At 48.7% G+C, this 10,445-nt stretch overlaps 1 protein-coding gene across 1 annotated transcript in view; it reads left to right on the forward strand.

The window, feature by feature from the left end:
* The window catches only part of acer2 (alkaline ceramidase 2), an 88,434-nt gene extending 79,124 nt beyond the window's left edge, over window positions 1-9,310 (forward strand). The window contains exons 5-6 of the mRNA XM_038804608.1: window positions 7,596-7,733; window positions 8,580-9,310. Coding sequence (XP_038660536.1) covers window positions 7,596-7,733; window positions 8,580-8,766 — 325 coding nt within the window. The 3' untranslated portion in view covers window positions 8,767-9,310. The remainder of the gene's footprint in view (window positions 1-7,595; window positions 7,734-8,579) is intronic.
* Window positions 9,311-10,445: the final 1,135 nt, after the last annotated feature.

Raw genomic sequence — 10,445 nt, forward strand, 5'->3', positions numbered from 1 at the left:
GAAACTGCAGGAATGTAAAGGTCACTTCCCTTAGCCACAATAATAGGGCTCAGGATGTCCTGCACAGAATCAGCCTAGTATCTTATCGGACTTTAGACACAGAAATTAATCCTTAATGTGTAAAAGACAACGGATAAGTCTGTGATGATTGGACTGCAATTGATGCAATTGGTATTCAGTAATTAAAATAGCTGCGTTTCTATATCCCAGTTCTGCAGGGTCAGGAATGTAATTTGTGAAGCTGAAGTGAGAAATGAGAACGGCTTGTTTTAGGATTTTTACAGGCAGCCTGTAGGACTATCCAAGCTGGAGGAGTTACTTACAGGGAATAGAGAGTTTCAAGCCATGTTTGAAACAGTATGGTGTCCAATAGAGAACAGTTGCTGTTTAAAAATATTGGAAATATGCTGCACATATGCAGTTGGTATGCACTACCTTTGCTTTTGAGTATAGTATATTGTGTTTTTAAACTCAAGCTAAATTTAGCCAGTCATCATTTATCAGTCAAAGTAGATAGGCACTAAACAAGCAAAATTTAGCCAATCATCATTTATCAGTCAAAGTAGATAGGCACTAAACAAGCAAATCATTGTGGTGAGATGGTTTTAAAGAACCATAGAATGGCCGCGGTCTGATTGGTAATGATCTTGGTTTGCTCATACCACATGCTGTTCAGGCATAGTTGAGTTGACTCCTGAGGTAAATGTGGAGGGTGATGTACTGTTTAATTCTAGACATTGGTGGTCCATTAATACGGTTGTAGTGAAGACCGGGAGATGTGGGATACATCCCGTCTAGAAGCTGAGGAGAAGCTGGGGCAAAGGACATTCCGGCCTTTGGTGACTTTGTGAATCACTGACAATGCATGTTCCAGCAGGCAGCAGGTTCTGCTGGCTTAGGAATTTACTGGCAGATTAGACACTGGATGGGACCGCCATGATTTTATATTAGTGTTGAGATCCTAATTTCATCACAGGACCAACTATGTGCATAAGTTAATAAGGGGTGCGATTCTCTGGAAAAAATGTGAAGTGTGGTAGAGAGCGGGAATTGTTACGAGCTTCCTGGCGCCCGGCTCAGCGAGGCCGACAACGCAATTCAACGTTAATGAGGCCTCACGGCTTCTCGCCGCAAATGAAAACTCGCCAGTTGATTCGCCGGGATTGTGCTTGCCAGCCCCAGGTAACAAGGTCGAGCAGCACTTAAGCTGCACTTGCTCAGCCGACCCAGCCAACTGGCAACAATGGCACCGAGGAGACCAGCCCCAAGATTCGGGGACCCTGACCTGAGGAGTCTTCGAGACGCAGTGGGGGTCAGGAGGGATGTCCTGTTCCCCCCCGAGGGATGAGGTGGTGGCAGCTGGCAGCTCAGGGCGGGCGGCACCTTCTTCAGCTTCCCAGGAGACCACCTTGGAGGAGACGGCTATAGCTGAGGGTCTCGGCAGAATGCCTGACTCATTGGAGGATGTGACTCAGTACCAAGCTGACCTTGATGAGGTTCTGCGGGACATTTCCCACTCAGGTGGGAATGGCCGAGGCGCTGCGGAGCTTGTTCCAGTCGCAGGTGGGCATTGCCGAGGTGCTACAGAGCATGTCCCAGTCGCTGAAGAGCATCGCCAAGAGCGTCCACACGATGGTGCAGCCCATGGGGAACCGCCAGGGTTGGCAGAGCCAGATGATGCAGGGGCACCCGGGGTTTGAATCAGCTGCCCCTCCGTCCCAAGGTGAACCCCAGGGCCCTATGGGCACCGAGCAGGAGGAGGGGGCCAACCCGGACCCGTCCCAGGTAGCGGCGACGGTGGCCACCAGCTCCACCGAACTCCATTCCCTTTGATGAGGCCGCCTCTCAAAGTCAGAACACGGGACGGGGCGGCACATCTGTACATGTGCCGTCCACAAGTGATCCTGGGCTCTCCGGCCAGAGAGCCCCCACGGGATGCCCGCCAGGGGCACCATAAGCAGCTGACTGCCTCCACATCTGATGTGCATCCTGGGGAGACATCTAGACGTAGTGATAGAGCTAGGAAATTAAAGCATGTGAGAACACCAGGTAGGGAGGAGTTGGTGGGGGGGGGGGGGGGGGGGGGGCGGTGCGATAGGGATGGGGTGTAGGTGAGCGTGGGAGGGGGGGTTTGGGGTTGTTGGGGGGGGGGGCGGCATCGTCGAGAGAGTGGGGACTTGTACTCCACATTAAACACCATTGTGCACAACCATTATGATGCCTGTCACTTTCTTTCACAATGCGGGCTGACCTACGATCTCTTGGCCTATCTCTCCAGGCAACCCCCCCCCATCCCTGTGGGATCCACACACCCTCCGGCCGTGGATAAGTTCCTGGAGCCTTGTCCATTCCCCTGGGTGTTTGAATATTGGCTGCTGCGTGTGTGGTGTTGCCTTCCGCAGTGTTCAGGCACAGTGTCCAGGCATCAAGGTGTGATTGAGATGCTAGGCAATGACTCCCATATGCTACACTGCCCACCCACCCACGGCAATCCACTTAGGATGTGTGAAATTTTTTAAAATTTAGAGTACCCAATTAATTTTTTCCAATTAAGGGGCAATTTAACATGGACAATCCACCTACCCTGCATATCTTTGGGATGTGGGGGCGAAACCTATGCAAACACGGGAGAATGTGCAAACTCCACACGGACAGGGATCCAGAGCCGGGATCGAATCTGGGACCTCGGCGCCGTGAAGCAGCGGTGCTAACCATTGCACCACCGTGCTGCCCTATGTGAAGTGCTCACTTAACCTTGATTGCCAATTCCCTATTAGTGATAGCCTTCAGACACATGGCCAGAGGCCTCTGCTGCTGGCAGATGTTGGGGCATACGGGCAGGGACAAGTGTTGCCTCTGGAACTTGTAAACACGATCCAGGGATTGGCATAGGTGGTGCCCGTGAGCGCATGCCCCCCCGGTTGCACCCCCCCAGTGCTTCCCCCAAACTCTCTTATGATGGCCCACTCCTGCAGAGGGTCCCCCACCCCCTGCCGAGAACTGCTGTGGAAAGTCCAGCACGCCCGGGCTCTTTGCCTGTGAGCAAAGATGGCTACTCACCTCCTCGGCTTCTCACAGAAGCCCTTCTGCCAGGTTCACGTTTTTCAAAAGGACAACTAATTGGTGCCAGCGTGACCACTTGCTGGGGAGGCCAATGAATCACGGGAGGACATTGGGTATGGGGTGGCTGTCGCTAATTGTATGGAAATAGGGCTTAAGTGGTGATAATTGGTTTCTCGCCGCGCTATGGCGAGATTCTGATTTTGCCGATGGGAGCGGGCCGGTTACATCGCAAACTGCTTGCCGCTTGGTTTGGTTCTCGTTTTTGGTCTCTCCTATTCACCAGCCTTGTTTTGCTTGAGCAAGAGCATAATGACGTCGGAAAATGGCGCCCAAGGTCTTTTCTTCTGAGCTTTGTTGACACTATCAGACACTCAAATTAATTTACAATTGAGGCTTATTTTATTGAATCTTACCCTAAAACATTAATTTATTTCCCCATATTTAAATGAAATTACAAACTATTGTCGCTGCTGTTCATGTAAATGCCACTTGTAACATTCTACAATTTTGAGCAACAGGATATATTTTCATCTCCTTCTTAAAGGATAAGGAATAGAAGAACAATTTGCAATTTTCAGAATATAATTTGAAAGAATGGGAGTATGTGTCCCATTTGATGAACCCATGAAAGCAGTCCAGGAAATGCTGTGGTATGATGGTTCTCCAAAATGAAGAAGAGTAAATTAGTCAACATTTCCCACGCCATCTAGTGGCTAATTCAAGATCAGCATTGGCAGAAGCTTTCAGGAGACCAAAGGGCTGGATTCTCCCAAAATGGAACTATGTCCCAACGGCGGCGTAAAAACGCTGGCATTGCACTCCCCAGTTTCCTGCAAAAAATAAAGAGCGATTGATTTACCTGCAGTGGGCTAGCAGGGACCCGGGGAGCTTCACGCAGCTTTGGCTGCTTATATGGGCCCCTGCACATCCGCATGGCGGCGGCTTCCAGCAGCCACACTGAGTGCCGGGGCAGACTCGGAACGCGGACCAACACCAACAAACTAGGGCCCTCCGATCGACTGCGCTCCAGAGGATCCTTCCAGCCCAATGGCTGCCCCGACCTCCCATAAGGCCCTTCCCGGGGCCCGATCCCCCCCCCCCCCCCCCCGACTCCCACCAGGGCGGCCGCGGACTGAGTCCGCAGCTGCCATGCGAGAGTCCCGACCGGCCATAGCATGTTAGTTCCACGTCGTTGGGAACTCGGCCGGTCGGGAGCGCAGAATCGCTGGGCGGGCCTCTGGCAATGGCCCCAGCCGCGCGGAGTAATTCCCGAAAACGCCGATTCTCGGGTGCCGGAGAATCGCTGGACCTGCGATTTCAGCGTGGAGCTGCGGAGAATCCAGCCCATGTTCTGGGTTAATACCTGGTACAGAGGAAATTAACACAAGGGAGAGAGAAACAGGTCAGAGGAAATGTGCAGCTATTTGCAAATGTCCAAAGTATAAATGTCACTATAATATTTTGTTAAATTATCATTCTTCGAAATCCACCCACCCAGGGGTGAGGTTATAACATGTGAGGGGAGGTGGTTTTGAGTGTGAGCAGTAAGTTCCCACAAAGTGACGTTGGGTCAGGATCCCAATATCATTCAGCTCTTTTCACGTTCCACCCAGATGGTTTGAAGCTGAGTGGAGACCCCACCGCACCCTTTGCAGCTTTTAAATAATTAATGAAAATATTCAAATAGGATTTGGATATTGTTTATTGTCACACGTACCGAGGTGCACTGAAAAGTATTTTTCTGCGACCAGCTCAACAGATCATTAAGTACATGAAAAGAAAAGGAAATAAAAGAAAATACAGGGTACACAATGTAACTACATAACACCGGCATCGGGTGAAGCATACAGGGGTGTAGTGTTGATGAGATCAGTCCATAAGAGGGTCATTTAGGAGTCTGGTAACAGCGGGGAAGAAGCTGTTTTAGAGTCTGTTTGTGCGGGTTCTCAGACTTCTGTATCTCCTGCCCGATGGGAGAAGTTGGAAGAGTGAGTAAACTGGTGGGAGGGGTCTTTGATTATGCCGCCCTCTTTCCCCAGGCAGCGGGAGGTGTAGATGGAATCAATGGATGGGAGGCAGGTTCGTGTGATGGAATGGGCTGTGTTCACAACTGTCTGAAGTTTCTTGTGGTCTTGGGCTGAGCAGTTGCCATACCAGGCTGTGATGCAGCCAGATAGGATGCTTTCTATAGTGCATCTGTAAAAGTTGGTAAGAGTTAATGTGGACATGCTGAATTTCCTTCGTTTCCTGAGGAAGTATAGGCGCTGTTGTGCTTTCTTGGTGGTAGCGTTGATGTGGGTGGGCCAGGACAGATTTTTGGAGATGTGTACCCCTAGGAATTTGAAACTGCTAACCATCTCCACCTCGGCCCCATTGATACTGACAGGGGTGTGTGCAGTACTTTGCTTCCTGAAGTCAATGACCAGCTCTTTAGTTTTGCTGGCATTGAGGGATAGATTGTTGCACCATTCCACTAGGTTCTCTATCTCCCTCCTGTATTCTGACTCATCGTTATTCGAGATCCGGCCCACTATGGTCATATCATCAGCAAACTACTAGATGGAGTTGGAACCAAATTTTGCCACACAGTCCTGTGTGTACAGGGAGTATAGTAGGGGGCTAAGTGTACAGCCTTGCGGGGCCCTGTTATTGAGGACTATTGTGGAGGAGGTGTTGTTTATTTTTACTGATTGTTTGTGTGTGTCAGAAAGTCGAGGAACCAGTTGCAGAGTGAGGAGCCAAGTCCTAGGTTTTGATCAATATGTTCTGTTTTAACCAAGAATTCTACCATCAACAGCTAGCAGATCTGTTTCCCAAGTCATCAGCAACTTACCAGGGTCACAGAGCAGCACTGTAGTGCAGTGGTTAGCATTGCTGCCTCACGGCGCTGAGGTCCCAGGTTTGATCCCAGCTCTGGGTTACTGTCTGTGTGGAGTTTGCACATTCTCCCCGTGTTTGCATGGGTTTCGCCCCCACAACCTAAAAGATGATCAAGGGAGGTGGATTGACCATGCTAAATTGCCTCTTAATTGGTAAAAATTAATTGGGTACTCTAAATTTATTTTTAAAAAACTTACCAGGGTCACTGGGATGTGTGCAGTGGGGGATGTTTTGTCAATGAAACTGACAGGCTGGGAAGCCTTTCATCACTGAAACTGAAGGGCTGCAGCCATGGCCATGTGAGAGGCTAGTTCTCACTGCACTCCTTCTCAGAGAATGGTTTTTCAGTGCCTGACAGGTGATCACCAACTTCTTGCAGGTCACTCACCTTGTCTTGCACTTCCCTCACCTCCAGCTGCACTTTGCTGCTGTCCGTCTTTAGAAAAGCATGGAAACAGCTTATGAAGCTCTTGCAGCAACACCAACAACAATAGTAGGAGCAGCACCAGCACCATCTGCCTTCTCCTCAGCCACATGCGTCTTCACAGGGCAGAGGGGTTGGATGTAGAACTCTAACTCCACAGAGGCAAGGCCCCCAACATAAGGGTCTGCAGGCATAGGATCAGCACCGGTGATCACCCATGCCTGAGGAGGCTTATTTTCACAGCAGGCCATTACTGACACCTGCAGTCGCCTGGAACTGCACCTCCTTCCTTATTGGCCAAGTAGACATGCTTTGCTGATGGCCGTCAAGGTGCCTGCCATTGAAGGGCCAACCTAATAGAGCGGCACCTCTCCATAAAGCTGTGTGCTCTCTTCTACAATGAGAGAAAGCAGAGAATTGAATGGCAGTGATGACTTGTGTGGATGGCAGGGAAGGACAACATATGGTGACTGTGAGGCTTAGGTGCGAGGAGTTAATAGGAGAGTGCGTGAGAGTGCCGGCTGCTCAGATGAGGATGGGAGGTGCCTGAAGAGCGAGGAATTAGTGGAGCTGCGGGTGTGTTGTCCTGATGAATGCTGTGCAAGGAAATGCCGTGAAGGTCAGAATGTGCGACTTGGCACCTGGAAGTGTTATATCACTCACTTTAACTCCCCTCCTCAGCTCCTGGGTCCTCTTGGTGCACGAGCTCCAGGTTGGAGGAGCCAACCTCAGCTGACTTCCTCAGCCACGTCTATCCATACCTGCTTGGTTGGAGAGGTTCCCCTCTTCCTTCTTGTCCTTGGGCAAGCCCACCTCATTACAGCCCCTCAGATCCTGCAGGAGGATCTCCAGGTAAGAGTGAATGATCCAAAGTACAGCCTTCCCAGGTCTATTCTCCATTCCTGCCTTTATTAAAACCTCAAAAATCCACGTCCTGTTGACTTATTTTAACCCATGCCATGGTCCCATCCCGCAAGTTAAAATCCTTCCCTTTGACAGATTCAGTGCCATCCCTTCAGCGCTCCTGGATTGACCAGGGAATCCGTTGCTAACACTGTGGCTATGAGAAAGGACCTCAGCAAAACCTGCTGAAAATTGTCACCAGGTTCCTGACCCACGACAGCTCCCGCTGTTATAGTCAGTTAAAAATTCTGCCTATGGTTCTGCAATAAGCACATCACCTTAAACTTTACATCAGTTATTTAATTTGTATTTCCTGCTGTTTCAGGTGTGAAAATGTTCGTGTGTACAAATTGGGTCTCTTAGCAGGGTTTTGGTGGGCACTCGCCCTATTGTGCTGGATTAGTGATAACCTTTTCTGTGAACTTTGGTCTGCATTCAACTTTCCATACCTGCATTGTGCCTGGTGAGTTACACGCTAACAAAATTATGATTTGTTGTTATGATAATTATTCTGCCTTATTAATTTGATCTTCATGTTGTAAAATTGGATAATTATCCATGAAATGCTGGACTGAACAAACAGATGCCTAACCCCTGGGTATCTGCACAACAAATCCCTGATTCTCCCTGAACTTCGAACTCCTTGACCCCCCCCCCCCCCCTCCCCCCGACTGTACCCCTAAATCCCACCCTGGTCCTCGTCCTTCCAGGCCCCCTGATCTCCCTAACCCCAACTCCCGCGACTCCCTGACTCCCTCCAAGTTCCACTGACCCCCCCCACCCCAAGTCCCCTGACTCCCTCTGATTTCCCCCCCCCCCCCCCAACCCCTATGTACCATTTCTGAAGAGGCCTGGTTCGAAAGGTCAGACCAGAAATGCGGAGCACCGCCATTGGATAAGCAAATAGGAGCAGAGTGGCAATCTGACGGGTGATTGCTGCCCCTGAGTAGATCTGACCCAGTGTTCTGTTGATGTTATCTCAACTCTGAGCAGCGTCATGCCATGCAAACTCGGTTATTGCTAATTTAACAGTCATGTGAAGCATCTGTTAATGTAACTGATAGAAACAACAAGTGGAAGTGAGATTATCTTTCAGAAAATTGGTGGCATAAATTCATATTATACTCTTATGTTTAGTCAAGCCAATAATAAAAGTGACAGTCATGTGAAAAATGCTTCACAAGTTAATAGACTGTTGGGTTGTGCGGGAATGGTAGGATATCGAGTGTCGCATGAAAAATGTTGTCCAGTCGCTATAAAAATCTGATTGCTTTCTTATTATTTTTTTTTTCTTCTGTTTTTATTTCAGGCACATCTTGATCTGCCTGGCTGCTTATCTGGGCTGTGTCTGTTTTGCTTATTTTGATGCTGTCTCAGAAATCCCTGAACAGGGCCCGGTTATTAAGTTCTGGCCTAGCGAGAAGTGGGCCTTCATTGGGGTTCCATACGTTTCTCTCCTTTTTGCAGAAAATAAGTCTCAGCTAAAAGTTACCTAAGAGGAAAGTGGCCGATCTGGCAGCACATTATTGTCAGTATAAGCTTTGGAAAACTTTATTCCATGAGGGCTAGGGTGCCTCCCAAGTTGTGTATTTTGCACCTTAGGTCAAATTTATCTTCCTGCTTATACACTCCCTCAGGGGACCATGCTTTCAACGGATTGAAACAGACCGTCGAGGAGAGGATGATAAGTTGTTTTTGCATCCAAATGGAAATTATGGCAGGATTACAGTTTTTTTTAAAGGAAAAGGGCGTTTCAGAAAATACTGTGAACAAACTACTTGTAAGTTCAGTAGATTTTTGTAATTATTCTATCAGCACAGCCGTGGAAAGTTTATTTCTTAAAAAAACATTTTGAAGGAAAATCTGTGCATGTCTTGAAAACTGGAGGGAAAATCACATCTCAAACGGGTTATTTTTGGGCTAGGTCAAGCTTGCTGTGAGAGTTTGGGCGGGATTCTCCTGCTGTGTTTGCCTGGCGACCGGAGAATCCCTCCTGAGGTAAATGGAGTATTCCATTCTACGCGGTTCGCCTGTGCCGTTCTTGCGGTGGACGGGAGAATCCAGCCCTTAATTCATGTGATGGAAGACATTTTTTAAAAGATTTAGTGTAACCAATTATCTTTTTTCCAATTAAGGGGCAGTTAACGTGGCCAATACAACTACCGTGCACATCTTTGGGTTTTGGGGGTGAAACCCACGCAGACATGGGGAGAATGTGCAAATTCCACACGGACAGTGACCCAGGGCCGGATTCGAACCTGGGACCTCAGCGCCCTAGGCAGCAGTACTAACCACTGCGCCAGCGTCTTCCCTCTGTGATGGGAAGACAGAATCACAGAATTTACAGTGCAGAAGGAGGCCATTCGGCCCATCGAGTCTCACCAGCTCTTGGAAAGAGCACCCTACCCAAGCCCACCTTATTCCCATAACTCAGTAACCCCACCCAACACTAAGGGCAATTTTTGGACACAAAGGGCAATTTAGCATGGCCAATCCACCTAACCTGCACATCTTTGGACTGTGGGAGGAAACCGGAGCACCCGGAGGAAACCCACGCACACACGGGGAGAACGTGCAGACTCCGCACAGACAGTGACCCAAGCCGCAAATCGAACCTGGAACCCTGACATATAAACCAATTTGTTGCCATATACTTTAAGAAATCATGTTTTGATGAAACCGTAAGGTTTTAAAAGAGGAAAATTATTCCAGTATCACATTATTTGACTGTACAATGAGAGTTTTTGAAGTTTCTATCAGATTTATTTACTATTAATCATTTAAAGTCGTGTCATTTTAGTGGCAGTAGTTCTGTAATATGATATTCTAAGTTGAAGCACAGGAATTTTCTGAGTTCATTCTATTCCACTGGTGTAACCTCACTGAGAATGTGGTAGAAACCACACTGACACATCCAGCCACCTAATACACTGATATTCTGAGTAGACCTTTACCTGGCTTGGGAAAACTGAGAGGGGAACGTTTGTTTGCATGGACTATGCATTAATTTCCCAGGGCTAGGCAGGAAGATATCCATGCTAGCCGCACAGGCACTAGCTGTCTGCTCCTGAGAGCGTTACACACTGTAGTCGGCATAACTGCGCCATATGAACAAAGTTCCCCACATAGTAGTTTCTCTTGTCCATTTTCTATACGTCCCTCTCCTGCTTGTGAC

Source organism: Scyliorhinus canicula, chromosome 8, assembly GCF_902713615.1.
Source record: "Scyliorhinus canicula chromosome 8, sScyCan1.1, whole genome shotgun sequence".
Taxonomy (NCBI): Eukaryota; Metazoa; Chordata; class Chondrichthyes; order Carcharhiniformes; family Scyliorhinidae; genus Scyliorhinus; species Scyliorhinus canicula.